The sequence below is a fragment of the Delphinus delphis genome, chromosome 3, assembly GCF_949987515.2.
Source record: "Delphinus delphis chromosome 3, mDelDel1.2, whole genome shotgun sequence".
In the NCBI taxonomy this organism is placed as follows: domain Eukaryota; kingdom Metazoa; phylum Chordata; class Mammalia; order Artiodactyla; family Delphinidae; genus Delphinus; species Delphinus delphis.
This window is the reverse complement of record NC_082685.1, coordinates 136,983,572-137,002,763: the sequence shown is the minus strand read 5'-3', so window position 1 is coordinate 137,002,763 and position 19,192 is coordinate 136,983,572. Positions and strand designations below refer to the sequence as shown.

The 19,192-nt window shown below is 40.7% G+C and overlaps 1 protein-coding gene across 4 annotated transcripts in view; it reads left to right on the top strand.

Annotated features, from left to right (window-relative positions):
* Positions 1–19,192, top strand: part of NNT (nicotinamide nucleotide transhydrogenase) — a 93,333-nt gene that overhangs the window by 15,606 nt on the left and 58,535 nt on the right. For all 4 annotated transcript variants that reach the window (XM_060009516.1, XM_060009517.1, XM_060009518.1 and 1 more), the window contains 4 exons: positions 48–265; positions 3,888–3,975; positions 8,857–8,945; positions 12,707–12,894. In XM_060009516.1, coding sequence (XP_059865499.1) covers positions 48–265; positions 3,888–3,975; positions 8,857–8,945; positions 12,707–12,894 — 583 coding nt within the window. The remainder of the gene's footprint in view (positions 1–47; positions 266–3,887; positions 3,976–8,856; positions 8,946–12,706; positions 12,895–19,192) is intronic.

Genomic DNA, 19,192 nt, shown 5'->3' with positions numbered 1-19,192 from the left:
ATTATAAAGGCATTTACATTTTTAATTGGTGATGACTTTTTTCTTAGGTGCGAGCCCCTATGCTTAACCCAACGTTAGGTGTTCATGAAGCTGACCTTTTAAAAACATCGGGAACACTGATTAGTTTTATTTACCCAACCCAAAATCCAGACTTGCTAAATAAACTTTCCAAAAGGAAAACTACAGTTCTGGCGATGGACCAGGTTCCAAGAGTCACAATTGCTCAGGGATACGATGCGCTAAGCTCCATGGCCAACATTGCTGGGTAGGTTGATTCTTTTCCATTCCAGCCGAACAAAAGCACAATGGTACTATAGAAACACTCTCACTGTAGCTCTTCTCTCTCACAATGATTTTACTTGTAATGATTGTTGGAGATTGCAGCCTTCTGCGAGTGCACTTAAATTATTTTTAAGACTTGTATTGTTTCACAGTCATCAGTGGGAAATGGCTCTTCACTTTGCATGCTATTGTACACTACTTTTTAATATTCATGGGGAGAAGGGAAGTAGTATTTCCTTCCACCAAAGGAAATGACTTTTTTTTTAATGAAATGCAATATCTTAATATCTGTTTTCATGAAAAACTATGGTAAGTAAACCATAGTGTTAGTAATTTCTAATTATCCAAAAACCTTAATATAGTAAACTCATATTTTACTGAAGTCGATAGCAAGGGTAGTGATAACAATTTAGAACAAATGATTTAAAATTCACATAGATCTAGTACTGCTTTTTAGACTGTTAGTCATAAAGGATGAGAAAGGGAAAGGGTGCAATGTAGAAAGTCTTATTTTTAGTTTACTAATTATAAGGCTTCTGAGTCTATGCTAAGAAAGTACTTCTGACTTCCGAATACATAATGTCCCAAATTTTGTTCTTTGGAATTTATCTGTACTTTAACAGGGATACACTGTATTTCATGTGTGTGTGTACATATGTGTATATTTTTGTATATATTAGGTTGAAATTACTGTTTTTTTCCTCAGTTTTATTACAGTATGACTGACATAGAACATTGTATAAGTTTAAGGTGTAAACAATGATTTGCTATATATATATATAGTGAAATTATTACCACAATAAGTTTAGTTAACATAAATTGCTGTTGTCATAGGGTCACAAATGGTTGGATATTAGCAGTTTCATATGGTTCAATCTAATATATACATATTGGTAGATTTACCATTTTAATTAGCTTTTACATAGGTAAATTTATAAAATATTTAATGAATAGGGAAAATGCGTGCGCTTGAGGAAGTTTCATCTGGTGTCAAAACCCATATTGATAACTGAGGGCTAACTATGGCCAAGATGGCAGTAAACTTCATTCGCCCACCAGCACTAATTCATTCCCCATTGATTGCCTGGACCACTGTGTATAAAAGAATTCCAAGGCCCAATCAACTCAGAGGAATGTGGCTCTGACTGAGTAACCATGCCTGCCACGGGGCAGGGATAGGAATAACTATGTGAGTACAGTGTATTGCTGACTCTGCCTGGAGAGTGGGAAAAATCTGGAAGTCAGATGATGCTTATGAAATCAGCTCATTTAAGAAGCCTGTTGAATTAGATTTTAAGCATGAAAACTATTAGTAGTGACAACTTGCTGATATGAATGAGGCACCGACAAATGAAAATGTTTAAAAAATAAAACGGCGCATGAAAAAAGACTAACCTGAATAGACTCTTAAAGCTAACACATGAACTGCAAGTTTTCTTAGGTTTCATATCTTAGATGTAGCATATCGAATGTGCCACAGATTCCACTTTGGGTTTCAACTTGTTCACATTTGATATAAATGAGATGCAGTAAACAAAAAGGACAAGTTAACAACACATTTTGTTGTCCTTATGTAATATGGCAAATGGTTGGTTTGAAGATATTTCTTGTGATGTGAATTAATACTAAGGGACAAAATAAACTTTTGTCATATTTCTTTAGTTTCTGGAAGAGTTATGCAATATGGGACTTAAAATTTTATATAGGAAATGTACAACGTAAAGTTTTAAGGGTGCTGTTGATTTTTGTCATGTGAAATGCACTTGTGTGAAAGGTTATCCCCACCAGTAGCTCTAGATCAGTGGTTTTCTGCTGCAGAATCTTCTGAGCAAATGAAATATGAAGCAGTATAAACAAATCCAATAAGAACAGAGTGGTCTTCATTGAATTGAGGGATAGAAGGGTGTGTAGAAACATTCTCTCCCTGTTCTCCATCCCAACCACAATGGCCCCAGAGTTGGCTGAAATTTGAACTTTTGGGGATCCAGGGACACACTTTAAAGAATCATTGCCTTACGTCCTGAGCTGGTATATGCAAAAGGCATAGTTTGAGATGAATCACCTAGTATATTTACCCATACAATGTGTGATAAATCATTATCTAACTCACACACACAGCTGTACTACCGTGAAGACACCCTCCTTCTAGTTCCCTGATGTTCATTCTGACCCTTTTTGCTTTCATCAGAAACAGGCCCACTTTTATCGCCTTTTCCCACTATCAACGTTTTCTTGTACATTTCCTGTGTAATCAGTCTCGTTTTTGTTTTTTTCCAGTATAACAACTGAATCTTAAAACGTTAATTCCAAAATTAATTCCTGATAGTGGCCTTTGAATCTTTATCATGTTTTCTCTCTGAAAATTTCTATCACTTGGATTCAAAACTAACAAATAATGTAATCATTAAAATATTTTTCAGCTCTAATATGATTTAACTTAAAGTAATAGTGGTAACTGTTCCATGCTTTTGCATTAATTATTATATCAAGTATTATTTTACAAAAATATGACCAGGGAAAGGGTTTTTTGTCAACTAACAGGTGGACCTTATCATTATAATATTTGCATTATGATATTAATCTTTGTATCATAATGTTAAGGTAGACTGTGTGTTACTGAGAGTGTGCAGAAGTGCCTTTTAAGTATAAAATAATATGAGAATGAAATTAATGTAATAGGAAATGAAATTAGTGTAATAAAAATATCCTATTAAAGAAAAGGTGGTATAAATTACTAGTTTTTGATACATAGAGCATTTCTTTAGCTAAAAACATATTTACCAAGCACTTATTGTAACAGGTTTTATGATAAGGGCTTTACCTGCATTATCTCATTTAGTCCTCACAACACTAAGAGACTCTTTTTGTTCCCATTTTAGAGATGAGAAAACCAAGGATTAGAGAACTAAAGAAATTTGCCCAAGGTCACAAAGCTAGTTAGTGATAGAACTTGGACTTGAACTGAGGTCACTCTGTCTCAAAATCCCATGGTTTCAACCATTAGAAATCAAGGGAAGTGTTTTTTGTTGTGAGGTTGGAATTTTATTATGTACAAGCATATAGCCAATCCATTTTTTTTAATTTGAAAGATTTTTTTCCTCTATTATATAAAGACTACACAGTCAACAAGGAAAATTTGAACAATAAAGTAAAACAGAAAGTTTGAAGTATCTGTAGTCCCAGCTGCCAAAGAAAACCATTGTTAGCATTTTCTTGTCTTCCCTTCATTTTTTTTAATCCCAACTGAGCTCATTACAAAGAGGTCAGAGAGCGTCACGGGTAAGAGTGTGCCTCTGTAGGCAACATGCCAGGGTCAGACGTCTGGCTCTGCCATTTACTAGCTGAGAGACCTCAGTCAAGTCTCTTCACCTCTGCGTGTCTGTTTCCTCACCTATAAAATGAAGATAATAGTTATACTTATCCATAGGATTGTTGTGAAGATTAGGAGTAAGCATATATACAGCACTTGGAACTGTTCTTGACAGATAGTAGTCACTATAAAAATGTTAGCTATTATTCTTATCCTTTAATAATTTCTCCTATATAAACTTAAGTTCTTTAATTTTATAGAATTATGTATCCATTTATTTTTCTATTTTCTTAAGCTACAAGGCTGTTGTACTAGCAGCAAATCATTTTGGACGTTTTTTTACTGGTCAGATCACAGCTGCTGGAAAAGTTCCTCCAGCTAAGGTAGGTAAAACTTTAATATTTCTTCATACTATGAATTAGGCAAGGGTATTGTAGTTTTTAAATAGTTATTTAAAATTTTTTTGTTTGCAAATTATGATGTTCATGTCATATACAAATATATGGCAGAGCCTCAAAGCTACTTAAGGTTACTTGAAAACAATGAATTTTCACATTTCTGGAAGTTCAATTTTTTTTTTCCTGTTTTTCACTTTCTAACTTGAATTCTTAAAGGGATTTTGGATGACTTGTTTATTAGTAATTGTTTAAAAAGCCTCGTGATACATTCAGCAAATTCTCAACTTCCCAATGATTGTGACACACGGGCTCAGGAAAGACTTGGTTTTCTCACTTTTTGCCAAATTTTGGGTCAAGAGGACAGGAAATAGTAGGTGGTATAACCAGGGTGTTTGGCAGGGGGAAAGGGTGCAGTTTCTTTAATCTATATTGAGAGCAGAGAAGAGCAGTTGATGAGAGGTGGTGGTGGCTAGGTGAAAGAATCGATTATGCTGTGACCCTTCGAGGCCACGGACCCTAAATAATAGTGTAAGCCTTTCAGCAGAGTATAGGAAACAGGACCTTAAACGTTGTCATCTATCTGCAGAGTATACTCTGTAGGGTACAGGTTTACTTGGTGCTTCCTGCTCTTAATTACTTTGTTATATCAACCCAGATCTCTCACACAAAATAAATCTCCTAGAAAAAATGAAAAAAAGATAATAGCAGCTTTGAGAAATCTAGTTATACATGGCTTTAAAAACAGACCAGGTGAAGACGGTGGCACGTGGTTCAAGTGGAGGCCAGAAAACTTAACAAGAGAGTATGAGCAAACAGCACAGAGGTGTGATACGTAAAGTGATTACATCTGACTTCTTTCTCGGGATCGTAAGAAAAGGTCTGACCCTCATGGTGGCCAGAAGTTGGCTGCAGTTCTTAAAGTGGCTGAATGCTTTGATGCACAAATCCACTACTCAGTTTTGGTTAGAATCTGTCTGGAAGGTGAGAGGAAAGCTGTTAATATAAGGGATTAAAAAGTGAAACGGAAGACAAGAGGTGTAAAGGAAGGAGAATCAGTCAGCTTTTAAAAGGTGGAAAAGTGACTCTCTTTACTGAAAATTTAAATTGCAGCTTAAGGAATTTTAGTTACATGTCAGAAAAACTTCCCTGATATTGAAGAATTGGACAATAGATGGACTTATCAAGGTAGATTGCTTAGGGACTTCCCTGGCAGTCCAATGGTTGGGGAACTAAGATCCTGCATGCTGTGCAGCACAGCCAAAAAAAAAAAAAAAAAAAAAAAGTAGCTTGCATAATATTTTATTGGGGTTTCCTTTAAACATGGAGTGTTCTTACATGTCTAGAATGAGCTAAAATCAATCGGTTGATGGCTTCTGATGTGCCAGGCACTGTTCTAGTAGCTGGGGATATGGCATGAACAAGGCAAAAAAATCCCTGCCACAGAAATTTACACATAGTAGGGACCACAGCGAGGAGATAAATAAACCATCAAACACATATGGAGTATCATTTTAGATATGAAAGAAAGGAACAGCATGATATGGTGGTGAGTCATAGGAGCAAGCTACTGTAGTTAGGGTGATGGGGAAGGCGCCTCTGACATTTGGTTGGGACCTAAAGGATGGGAAGAAAGAAAGTGGGGTTCAGGATTCTAGGCCAAGGGAATAGCACACATAAAGGTGCCGTGATGGGAAAGAATTCAGTGCTTCTAGGAGAGTGAAGAAGGCCATTGGTCTTCGAGTGTGGTGAGCAAGGGAGAGTGATCTGATGATGTGGAGCCTTTCTTCTAGGTCATGTTACAGAGTTCAGATCCTCTTTTTTTTAAAAAATATTTATTTATTTATGGCTGTGTTGGGTCTTCATTGCTGTGCGCGGGCTTTTCTCTAGTTGTGGCAAGTGGGGGCTACTCTTCATTGCGGTGCGCAGGCTTCTCATTGTGGTGGCTTCTCTTGTTGCAGAGCACCGGCTCTAGGCACGTGGGCCTCAGTAGTTGTGGCACGTGAGCTCCGTAGTTGTGGCTCGCAGGCTCTAAAGCTCAGGCTCAGTAGTTGTGGCGCACGGGCTTAGTTGCTCCGCGGCACGTGGGATCTTCCCGGACCAGGGCTTGAACCCGTGTCCCCTGCCCTGGCAGGTGGATTCTTAACCACTGTGCCACCAGGGAAGTCCCAGATCCTCTTGCAGATGAGGGAATGTCTGATTTAGGATTGTTTAGGAAAAACTCCACTCTTGCTCTTGTGTCTCTCCTTAACTTTCATATAGAACACTTCACTTCTGATACTTCCAGTCACCAAATGTGTGGGGATTTTCCCCACACCAAGCAATTCTGTGACACCAGCTGGGTGCCCTACAATTTCACTTAATTCTGAAACTATCTGCGTGGAGATAGCATCAGATCTCACAGGTTAAGGACTCAGGCCCACAGGACTGTCCCCACCCACTTTCAGATGCCAGTCACAAGTCTAGGTTGTCACCTGTGCTTCTGACAGGTTGGCTGTAAGTCAGAGGTTCCCACAACCCGCCTTGGGTTCAGTTAATTTGCTAGAGGTGCTCACAGAACTCAGGAAAACAATTTACTTCCTATTTACCAGTTTATTATGAAGGACTATGATAAAGGATGCAGATGAACATCCTGTTGAGAGAGATGACTAGGGAAAGGTACGTGGGATGGGGTGTGGGGCTTCCATGCCCTCTTTGGACACCATTCCTGGAAGCTTCCGGAACCTCCTGGAACCCTGTACTTTTGTGATTTTTATGGCGCTTCATAACGTAGGCATGATGGATCATTAAATCCATTTCCAGCCCCTCTTCCCTTTTTGAAGAATGGATTCTGTGTCTTAAATCATGGGGTCTTTTGTTATTTCTTTTCTTCTCTTTTTTTTTTTTTTTTTTGCGGTACGCGGGCCTCTCCCTGTTGTGGCTCTCCCGTTGCGGAGCACAGGCTCCGGACGCGCAGGCTCAGCGGCCATGGCTTACGGGCCCAGCTGCTCCTCGGCATGTGGGATCTTCCTGGACCGGGGCACGAACCCGTGTCCCCTGGATCGGCAGGTGGACTCTCAACCACTGTGCCACCAGGGAAGCACCCTCATTGTAGTTTTGATTTACATTTCTCTAATAATTAGTGATGTTGAGCATCTTTTCATGTGCCTGTTGGCCATCTGTATGTCTTCTTTGGAGAAATGTCTATTTAGATCTTCTGCCCATTTTTTAATTGGGTTGTTTGTTTTTTTTTCTTTTCTTTTTTTTTTTTTTTTGCGGTACGTGGGCCTCTCACCGTTGTGGCCTCTCCCATTGCGGAGCACAGGCTCCGGACACGCAGGCTCCGTGGCCATGGCTCATGGGCCCAGCCGCTCCGCGGCATGTGGGATCTTCCCAGACTGGGGCACGAACCCGTGTCCCCTGCATTGGCAGGCGGATTCTCAACCACCGCACCACCAGGGAAGCCCCTGAAGTTATTTCTTGATTCAGGATAACTTGGCCCAGTCCTATGACTTTTACTTATTTTCATTTCATTTTTTTTTTTTTTTTAGTGGTGGTGGGGCTTCAGTGTGTGGAGTGGGGATTGGTGCCTTGGAGCCCAGCAGCGTCTTGTTCCCTCTGGTCCCTCTTTGTCCCCTTTCTTGTAGACTCCCCAGAGAAAGCATTCCCATTAAGATCAATTCACATAATCTCTGAGACACTGCCCAGGGGTCACCAGAGCAGAGTTCCACTCGCCTAGTCTTCTTAAAGAGGCAGAAAAAGTGGGCGTGATGGGTGGGTGGGAATTTATAAACTTCTCAGTTTCTGTGGGTGGCTTTTTTTTTTTTTTGACTGCGAAGTATAATAGGTCTTTTCTCTGGAAGGCCCATTCCAGATGACATTGTTCTTAGTTTGTTTCTTAGAAGGCGGAGAGACTCTTGTTTCTGAGGAATTCTATGATTTTCTTGGCTCTGATCCTTCCTTGGTTAGGGAGATTAGTTACATTGCTTCGGATTTCAGGTGCAGTTCATTGAAAGTGGATCAAAATTAGGTGGTTGGTCACCTGCTGTTCCTTTTAGAAGCTCAAAATAGGAGTAGGTGTTTCACCAAAGTTGTACCCGTCTTTGAAACTTATTTTGATATTTTATGAACATAGAAAACCTTAAAATTTGAGAGGGGAGAGGGAGCTAGAATACTGTAATATATAGTATTAGTAGAAGTAGCTTTGATAGTGTGGGAAAGAACCTGTCAGTCTTTAACATACGTAACACTGATGGTGCTGTATGTAGCTTTTACACTGAGATGCTGAGTGTCACACTAGTTTTAGTGAAGTTTTTGGCCTTTGCCATCAGCTTTAAAAAACTTTTTAAAACAGTGGTGGTCCGGGGGAATTCCCTGGTGGTCCAGGTTAAGAATCCGCCTTCCAAAAAAAAAAAAAAGAATCCACCTTCCAATGCAAGGGACTTGGGGGTTCGATCCCTGGTTGGGGAACTAAGATCCCACATGCCGCGGGGCAGCTAAGACCCCGCACGGCAACTACTGAGCCGGCGAGCCACATCTAGAGAACTCGTGTGCTGCAAATACGGAGCCTGCTCACCACAACTAGAGAGAAACCCCTGCGCTGCCACAAAGAACCTGTGAGCCGCAACAGAAGGTTCCACATGCCGCAAGGAAGATCCCGTGTGCTGCAACTAAGAAAGAAAAAACCTGAAAAACAGTGGCAGTCCAGGTACAGAGTAGCCTATCCACACAGTACATTTATTCAGGGCTGATCATCGCCACCAGCACCACCTGTTGTATTACTGCGTGCTGACTGTGTACCCGGCCCTGAGAGTTACTAGCGGATGATTTTACATAATCAGTTGATCATGAACTTTATTTAAAACATATGGGTTCTGCCTTCTTTCCTAGATTCTGATAGTCGGTGGCGGTGTGGCAGGGCTGGCCTCTGCAGGTGCAGCAAAGTCGATGGGTGCGATTGTTCGGGGATTTGACACAAGGTGAGGGCTTTACTAGTGATTGCTGTTAAGGTAAAAACATTTTGTTTTAGGTGGATCTTACGCTTTCCTTTTGCAAATTGAAGTAGCACGCTGAAACTGCTCTGTAAGCTCTTTTCATTTAAAAATGTATCCATTTGTTCAAAGTTAACTCAAAGTGAAAATGTATTACTTAGTGGAAAAAAAAATTTAAGGACTCAGGCCCAGTACAGCAGAAATAATTTTTAAAAATTGCAAATGAACCGCTCACACTCAGTCTTGTATTTTCATGTAGATTAGCAATGGGACCAGAGTTCTCTGCATCCTGACTTTTTAACATGTTGCTCTACTGTGTTTTATTTCTGCTCAGAATGTGTTTAGTCACTAGGTAGGGCATGAACAAAGATGTTTGTGAGTGTGAAGAAGGGGAGTAGTATGGGAGACATCTTGGAGAGCAGACTGGGGTGGGGGGGTGAGGGATGTGCTCGGCATCCAGCAGACGGAAGCAGATAAAGCTGATTGGGCAGCAGTAGAGCTGCCAGGTGAAAGTACTTGATTATGTTCATTGCATATTTCTTTAAAGCAGACGTATCATCATTTTCCTGGAATTTCTTTAAAGAGAAGTTCAATTAAAATTGTTCTTCATTTCAGAAGATACTAGCTTTTATTACGTGCTTATTGAGTATTGTTATCATTTATGTGTTCCAATACTTTTTTAAGGTTGAAACATGTAGTTAGTTATTATCAGTTGAAGTCAGTAGAGGAAAAATACCATTGCTAATCTTGAATATAGAATGATGAAAAAGAAATGCAACCATTCAAAGTTAAAAAGAATATGACATTTCAGAATAAAGACTGTTCCAATAGAATATGGTTTACAGTGCTTACCGGGAGTTTAGAGGGGTGATGTGCTGATAAAATGCTGTCTTGCTGAAATGAGAAAAGGCATTTCTGAAGTAACCAGGACACAAGCCAGGGATAGCCACAGTTAAGCATGTCATTAGTCCTAGCTTTTAATTTTTAATGTTTGCAGATGTGAAGTTATTGAAGACCCCCCAAATCTGGCAAAAGTAGGTTGTTCAAGTTTTCATTGTAGTGGACAATACTATTAAAGTATTGACTTGGAGATGATGTGAAACTCAGTGTTGAGTTAACTACTGAGAATTTATAAAAGTTATGTTGATGTCTTTGGTTTAGATTATGTAGAGAGTAGACAGCTAGAATATAGCTGTTGCTTAACTTCAATTTTATTTACAGTTTATTAAGATAAATATACAGTGAAGAAAGATGTGGCTGATCGGATGTAATGCTTTTCTTATAATTATAGCTCATTAGTTAATCTAATCACTACCTTGAGACTGGGGGTTAGTATCATGTTATAAATGTGAAATCTAAATATATTGGAAAAACACACTTGATTATAAATTCTTGTTGGAAAACTGAATGGTGTTATTTTCAGTTAAACATCCTAAAAACTTAAGGACAACTCATTGCCTAGCGATATTATATGGGTGTGATTTTCTAAATTCTTTCAGACAATAACTAGGAAATTCCACTCATTGCCTATTGTCTCTATTACAAAGTTTATAAAGTCTTTACTTTCCTTTTTTGGTGTGTATTCCAAAAAGCTTTATTTGCAAAAACAATTGGCCGGTCAAGAGCTTTAGTTTTCAGATACCTGTACTAAATGCTTACTCTCTTCCAGGCATTGTGCTCTATGCTTTATTTTATTTGTTCTTTATTGTAAGTATATGAAATAGGAATAAATAACCCTATTTTACATAATGTTAAAAGAAATATAAATCAGTTTAATAACTTATCCAGTTTACTTTCTTTCTGATTGTAAAAATGCTTATTCTCCCAATTCAGAAAAATATAAAAAAGTACAAAAAGTGAAAATAAAATATCCTACAACCCTGCTAGAGATAACTATTAACATTTTACTATATATGTTCCCTTCTCTACACATTAATTAAAAATGTAATTTTACTAATAGTACTATTTAACTTACTTTTTTACTTTTTTTTAACTTAGCAGTAGGTCATGAAGCTCTTTACTTATCTGCAAATATATTTAATGGCTGCACAAGATTCATTGTATAGAAATACAGTGACTTGGGGCTTCCCTGGTGGCGCAGTGGTTAAGAGTCCGCCTGCCAGTGCAGGGGACACGGGTTTGATCCGTGTCCGGGAAGATCCCACATGCTGCGGAGCAACTAAACCCATGAGCCACAACTACTGAGCCTGCGCTCTAGAGCCCGTGAGCCACAACTACTGAGCCCACGTGCCACAACTACTGAAGCCAGCACGCTCTAGGGCCCGCATGCTGCAACTAGTGAGCCTGCGTGCTGCAACTACTGAAGCCTGCACGCCTAGAACCCGTGCTCCGTAACAAGAGAAGCCATTGCAATGAGAAGCCCGCACACTGCAATGAAGAGTAGCCCCCGCTCGCCACAACTAGAGAAACCCCGCATGCAGCAATGAAGACCCAACGCAGCCAAAAATAAATAAATAAATAAATAAAATAGTAGACATTTCTAAAACTTTTTAAACCTGTATCCCTTTGAGTAACACCAACTCAGATTGGCCTAAACTATAAGAAAATGTGTTATCTCTCCGAAGTGAAAATCCATGGAAAGGACTCCCTTTTGACACTAGAGGCAGCCGCTGGTCAGTGCCATCCAGGACCAAGTTCCTTCTGTCTCTCCTCTCTGCTGTCCTCAGCTCTGGCTGATCCCCCCTGTGGTCACAAGTTGACCTCCGCAGGCAATCTGGGATACAAGCTTCCTTGTTCAAGTCAGCAGAAATGGAGAGAAGCTCTTGTTCATCCATGCCTTACCTTTTCTGCCCTGCCTTCATTATCCCACCTCTATGTCTGCTCCCCGACCATGACAGTTGCCAGGGGACTGATGGGCTCAGTCCACTGTTTCCCAAACTTCCGTTAAGGCAAGAATTACCTACAGCTCTTGCTAAAAATAGAGCTTCTGGCCCCTCTGCTGGAGATTGTAATTCAGTGGGTCTCGGAATGGGCCTGGGAATTCGAATTTTTAACAAGTGACTGGAGCGATTGTTGTTGTTAGGGAGGTTTGGGATTCACTGTAGTGGGATGGATGTTGGTGAGTTAAACACTGTCCGCCACAGAGCTGAGAGCTTTGTTGGCTCTGGTTTCCCAACTAGTGCACAGAACTTGGCTAGCATTTACTTATTTATTTTTAAACTGAATGTATTTTTACATAAGTTAAATGTGTTGGCTCTTCACATTTTGCCATTTATGCCATTTATAGATCGCTTTTCTCAAACACAATTTAATGAGGACTAGGGGCAAAAATCACTTTGTAACAATATTTCTAAATAAAAGAGTCGTTTATGTGGGAAAAGTCCCCATAAGTCGGAACATTTACAAGTGAAGACCTCAACTTGAGTGATTTGAATGATGTCAAATCTGAACGTAGGTCAGATCTCACATCATCAACAGTGGGACTACTGTCAAGAAACTCTACTAACTGATGACCGGAGTTGGCAGTAGTGAAATTCCTTTTGTAACTTAACTAAGTAAGAGTTGGAATTTCCTATAGTTTTTTTTTTTTTTTTTCCAGAAAAAGATATCATCATAAGGGTGTTACCTGCCTTTAGAAAAAAATTCAAACGGTCTGGTCAGAGACCTCAAAAGAAGGTTTCTACTTTTGAATACATAGAGCTTTCTTAAAAATGTGTATGTAAATGATGATCTTGATTTCTGTATTAAGGACCTGAAATGACCACTGCTTTCCCTTCAATAATCACCAGGGCCGCAGCTTTGGAGCAGTTCAAGTCTCTGGGTGCTGAGCCCTTAGAGGTGGACTTGAAGGAATCTGGTGAGGGCCAAGGAGGATATGCAAAGGAGATGTCCAAAGAGTTCATTGAGGCTGAAATGAAGCTATTTGCTCAGCAGTGCAAGGAGGTGGATATCCTCATCAGCACAGCACTTATTCCAGGTGTGTCATTACATCAGTGGTTATTGATAAAGCACTTTTACTAATGATACTTTAAAATGAGGGTGAATAATTGTTTAACGTTTGCATTTCTTTAAGTAAAGATTGATTTACTTTCTAGAGAATGAGAAAGCACATGAAAGGCAGAAAAGACAAAATCACTGTGGCCCCTGGACAAACACGGTCATTAATAATTTGTGTATTTTCTTCCAGTCTTCTGTGTATTTTTATCTATGTTCATAGATTATATTCTGTGTACAGTATTATATTTGTAAGCAGTTTGCTTTGTTTATACCCTTGATAATTGTTTTTTAATTTATTTCTGTTCTCTTTGTTAAGATACTACATTTCTATTGTAGGAAATCCAAACAGCACTGAAAAATATGAAAGAAAAAGTACAGATTGGAAGTTCTACCAGAGTGACCATTATTAATATATATTTTTAAAAATTTATTTATTATTTTTTAGATTTTATTTATTTATCTTTGGCTGTGTTGGGTCTTCCTTGCTGCGCGTTGGCTTTCTCTAGCTGCCGCGAGCCGGGGCTACTCTTCGTTGTGGTACGCGGGCTTCTCATTGTGGTGGCTTCTCTTATTGCGGAATACGGGCTCTAGGCGCGCAGGCTTCAGTAGTTGTGACTTGTGGGCTCCAGAACACAGGCTCAGTAGTTGTGTTGCACAGGCTTAGTTGCTCTGCAGCATGTGGGATCTTCCCGGACCAGGGCCCGAACCTGTGTCCCCTGCATTGGCAGGCAGATTCTTAACCACTGCACCACCAGGGAAGTCCCATTACTAATATTTTGATGATCTTTTTTTTTTTTTTTTTTGGTATGCGGGCCTCTCACCGCTGTGGCCTCTCCCGTTGCGGAGCACAGACTCCGGATGCGCAGGCCCAGCGACCATGGCTCACGGGCCCAGCTGCTCCACGGCATGCGGGATCCCCCCGGACGGGGGCACGAACCCGCGTCCCCCACATCAGCAGGTGGACCCTCCACCACTGCGCCACCAGGGAAGCCCTGATGATCATTTTTTTATACATGAGAAAGAGAGGGGGACTTTGTGTGTGTGTATATATATTTATGGAATTTCCCGTATATATTTTTTACTAAAGGTTATGATGCTTTGTTACTTTGTAATTACTTCCTTTGACTTGTTTGGTCTTTGCAATCAAATCATGAGCTCTTTGATGGCAGGAATTACTTTTTAGTCCTTTACAACATCCTCTTCTAAAGAATAGATGCTTGATGTCAAACCAGCCAGCATTTATTAATCAGTAATAAACAGTAGCTTGATCTAGCAAGATTTGGGAGTGAAGAAACTCTCTACCTTTTATATTCCTATCTCCTCTCCTGTCCTTTGCTTCTGTTAGTGAATAATGAATACCATGCTGACTCTAATTTTTTTCCCTTTCTAAAAGAAAGTGGGCCAGATAATGAGAACTTACAGGGTTCCCGTTACTTGTGTTCGATCCTCCTAAAGGAGCCTTGCTTTCTCTAGGGGACCGTGGAAAATTAGGAGAAGCTGCTTTGTCATGAGGTTCTGGGAAAGGAGAAGTCCTCTTCTGGCACCCCCTTCCCCCAATCTGGCTAATATACACCCAGGGGCAGGAAGCTGATTGGCAGCATATCTGTGAGCTTGTGGGGGGAAAACGTGCCTTTCAGGCTCTTCTTTTTGTCCTCTGTTTACCCATGTGATACCCAGTGGGTGAGCTCTTCTCTCCAGACATCCCCATCCCACCAGAGCTGGCTAGATGAAGCAGACAGCGGGAGAGTGACGTGGGCTCAGCCCCTGGAAGAATCTGTGTGTGTGTGTGGAAATGAGGCTGGGGTTGGTTACTGGAGGTGGGTGCAGATCAGACAAGGCAGGGGCCACAGGTGGTGTTTGAAATCCGCCAGCGACAGTAGGACTCATGGACAGGTGGTGGCAGGAGAGCCCTTCAGGATTCATCCTTTCCTTTTGTGGCGGTGGCTTCTGGCTCAGCTGTTGCAGGTGGCTTTGAAGGAAGGATGGGGTGGCTTTTGCTGTAGCCACCGTTAGACCGTTGAAAGGTAGTTGCCTGTTGGGGAGATGGGCTGGGAACTGACTGGATGTAACAAGTGGCCAGTAGAGGGTGCTAAAGCATTTACTCATGCAGTAAATGGTGAAGCCCTGAAAGCCCTGAAGCTAGTAGTTTTAAATCATTCTCTTTATAAAGAACTGAGTAGAACCACAGACATAGAAAACAAACTTATGGTTACCAAAGGGGAAGAGGGTAGAGGGATAAATTAGGAGTTTAGGATTAACATATACATACTACTGTATATAAAATAGATAACCAACAAGGACTTACTGTATAGCACAGGGAACTCTACTCAGTATTTTGTAATAACCTATGAGGGAAAAAGTCTGAAAAAGAATATCTATATCTATATATCTATATATAAAAACTGAATCACTTTGCTCTACACCTGAAACGAACACAACATTGTAAATCAACTAAACTTCAATAAAAAAATAAAATAATAAAAAATAGAAAAAATAAAATATATGTCACTAGGTTAAAAAAAAGAACTGAGTATACTTTGGATATAGTATATAGAATTATTATTGATGGTAAATCTTAAAGTAAGTTATAGAACTCAAGACTTCTTGTATAAAACACATATGGACTTTTAGGACCTACCCCCCATAGTATCTTTTTTTTTTTGAACAGAAAAAGGGCATGTGAACAGTTGACTAAACTTTAACTTCTTATTTTTTGTAAGTAGTTTACAGTAAGTGTACCTTAGCTGCAGTTCAAATTATATGATAGTGATAAAGAGGACTTGTTGAAGGTTTACGAGTCTGTTCTGCTGAGCCTTTCCTGTTTTCAGTCTTTTCTGAAGCCATCTGGTCAAAGCACTTTAAACTTGCACAAAGTCCCTGACCAGTGGATTGACCCAGAGTTCACACTCACAAGGCTGGTCTGAAAAGCACCTTTCTGTTACTTTTTTGGTAAGCCCCCCAAAAGAGAAAAGCTAATTTGAATATAATAAGGAAGAAGATGATCTTTCTAAAGATCTTACATATCCCTAGGGGACTGAAACTTGAAAACCTCTGAGCATTAAAAAAAAAAAAAAATTGAAAAGATTATATAAAGGTACACATGCCCTTTGAAAAACAGTGTCCTTGGCATTGTACCCTTACTGGTGTTGGTCCTGAGCCTTTGCATAAGTCACCTGATGGTGTGTCTTGCTCCTGAAAGACTCCTGGAGCAGAAGTTCTTCTAAAGTTTTCCTTGAGTGGATCCAAAGGGGATTAAGTTAAATGTCAGAAGTTGTCCAAGTGGCGATTCCTTAGACCGAGATCCTCACGGCTGTACTGAAAACCTGGCGTGGATAAGAACGTTGAGAGAGAGGAACATGGGCAATGAGCTCGCTTCAGGTAGCAGTCCTGTGGAGCTGGTAAATTTTCATTCCTCCTAGGCACACGTCAGTCAGTGGGCTTGGGCACACAATAACGTTGTACTCATGAGGGTCCTGGGTAAAATGAAGCATTTCTGTAGCTAGCTACTTCTTATGCTGCCTGGTGTCTTGTACCATTGTCTAGACCCCCTCAATTGGGTTGGGCGATGGATGCAGGGCTAGCATTTCACTTAGTGCAGGTAACTTCAAGAGAGGGCCTAGCGGACAGTCTCATTTTGTGGTGCTGTGCCCACGAGGGAAAGCTCCCAACCTTCCTGTCCAGCTCTGTGACCTTTAGGGTTACCACTAAAAAGTTCGGCAGCCCCCCTCTCTGATAACGTTCAGGCTGTGCTCATAATCTTTTCCAGTAAACCTTTTGAGACACAGGAGATTTTTTCAGCATTCTTATTATTCTGAAACCCTCTTAGAGAGACTTTTCATAGACTTGGAAGCTTTAATCAGGAAGAAACTGAATCAGGTTGAAAATCTAATTCGTAAATTAGGGATTACGGGGTGGGGGTGTGAAGAGGAATCACAGTGGTTTAGCAGTGACTGTGTGTTAGGCAAATTTTGCCTAAATTCCTGTGAGAATTAGGAGTACTGTGGGGCACACGCTAAATCTACCCTGACAGAGACAACTTTCTCCATTTAGAACCTTTCCTGATGACGCCTAATTAAAAATCGTAAGCATCATAGGGTCATCTGGTTTTCCTGCTCTCCCCTTCTCCACTTCAGGCCCTGCCCTCTTTTCGTAATTGAACCATAGCTACTGGAAAGCCTGGGGTTTTGTTTAGTCATGACAGTAATGTGGACCACTCAAGTTCCCAGCATCATTAGGTAAAGGCATCTAAAGTCCTCAGGATTGGATCACCTCCCCTCCCTCCCCACCCCACCCTTAGGTGCTCTACATTTTGCACCCTTTGGTCAGGTATTTCTTGCCTTTCAGTTTCTAGTCCTGACTGAGCTTTTGGATCTCGTGTGAAACTCATGTCTTGCTCTCTGGGCCCGATTTCAGTCACGCTCGCTGCTATTATCTCCTCAAGGAGGCCAAGGACTTTCAGGCCTTGCACGTATTGTTCCTTCTCTTTGGAATGCTGTCCCTGCCCTTCCCTGCCTTTTTTTTTTTTCTTTTTTAACATCTTTATTGGAGTATAATTGCTTTACAATGGCGTGTTAGTTTCTGCTTTGTAACAAAGTGAATCAGTTATACATATACATATGTTCCCATATCCCTTCCCTCTTGTGTCTCCCTCCCTCCCACCCTCCCTATCCCACCCCTCTAGGTGGTCACAAAGCACCGAGCTGATCTCCCTGTGCTATGTGGCTGCTTCTCACTAGCTATCTATTTTACATTTACTTATAGTATATATAAGTCCATGCCGCTCTCTCACTTCGTCCCAGCTTACCCTTCCCCCTCCCCGTGTCCTCAAGTCCATTCTCTAGTAGGTCTGTGTCTTTATTCTCTGCCTTTTGAAGTCCTACTGAGCTCAGTAGTTTCTCCAGAGTTCCTGCTGTCCCCTGCTCCGTAGTAAACCCTCTTTTTTCAGCATTCATAGCATTTGCCCATGCCTCAAATTCCAGTAGTTCTCAGTCTCACTGCCCTTTAGTTGCCCTGTCTCATCTCTGCCACGAGGGTGCTTACCAGGGAGCCTTGTGTACAGCTGTGGCTCAGCAGATGTTCCTGAGCTAATGTGGGTTCCTTCCTTAGTTCTCAGTTGGTACAATCCCTTTTATTTTTCTAGTGCTATCCAAGAAAGAACACTCTTGGATAGGAATACTGCAGAGGCTAGTTTAAGACTGGGAAGCTAGCTTTCTTAAATTTTCAAAAGTAGGACACTTGCCACGTTTGCAGTTTGAGGTGTTGAGCTAGGCCTCTCAGGAGATAGAATTAGGAAGTAGTGGGAAGGTCTGTTCAGGAGTTAGAAAGTGTCCTATCAGCCAGGAGGGAAGATATTCATTGCTTGATTATAAATTATGATCCCTTAGGCCATATATCCTTGGGCCTCTTTTTAGGTATGATCCAGGTTAGGGTAACAGTCCTTTTTATTTTTATCTATATCAGATAGGGTCTGTAGTATACACCCATCAAAGGAGCTTTGTGGCAATTTTGCATGACTCTGGAGAATTGGGAGGGAGTGTTTTCCCTTGATATACAAGGGCCTTACACACGTGAGACCAAACCTGAGGGATCTCACAGTCTCCTGGAAAATCAACATTGGTTTTGCATTGGATGCTGCCTGTCTCTTTGAAGCCATCTTTCATATGAAGTAGAAATATAGTACAAAAGAGTAACTTTCCATAGTAATTTTTTTTTTCTTTGCGGTACGTGGGCCTCTCACTGTTGTGGCCTCTCCTGTTGCGGAGCCCAGGCTCCGGACGTGCAGGCTCAGCGGCCATGGCTCACGGGCGCAGCCGCTCCGTGGCATGTGGGATCTTCCCGGACCGGGGCACATACCCGTGTCCCCTGCATCGGCAGGCGGACTCTCAACCACTGCGCCACCAGGGAAGCCCTCCATAGTAATTTTCACACTTGTTCTTTTAGGCAAGAGAATAATTGATATAGCAGTATACTCTTCGTTTGTGAAACTCCACAAAGATAATATTGTTTTGATGACTACACAAGGTCTTTCTCTAAAGTAAAGCTTTATTTTTCAGATTGTTCTTTTCATTCTGTAAACATTGTGGTCTTACAGGACAGCGATAGATCAGGGATTTTCAACTTTTTTTGAATTATTTAACTTTCTTTTACTGACTACTCTGATTCATCTACCATCCTCTCCTCCTTTAAATGCATTGTATGATTGTATGGAATTTTGTAATATTTCTTGTACAGAGTTTCATTTGTTTTGAGAATTTGGAAGGACAGAGAAAAATACTTAA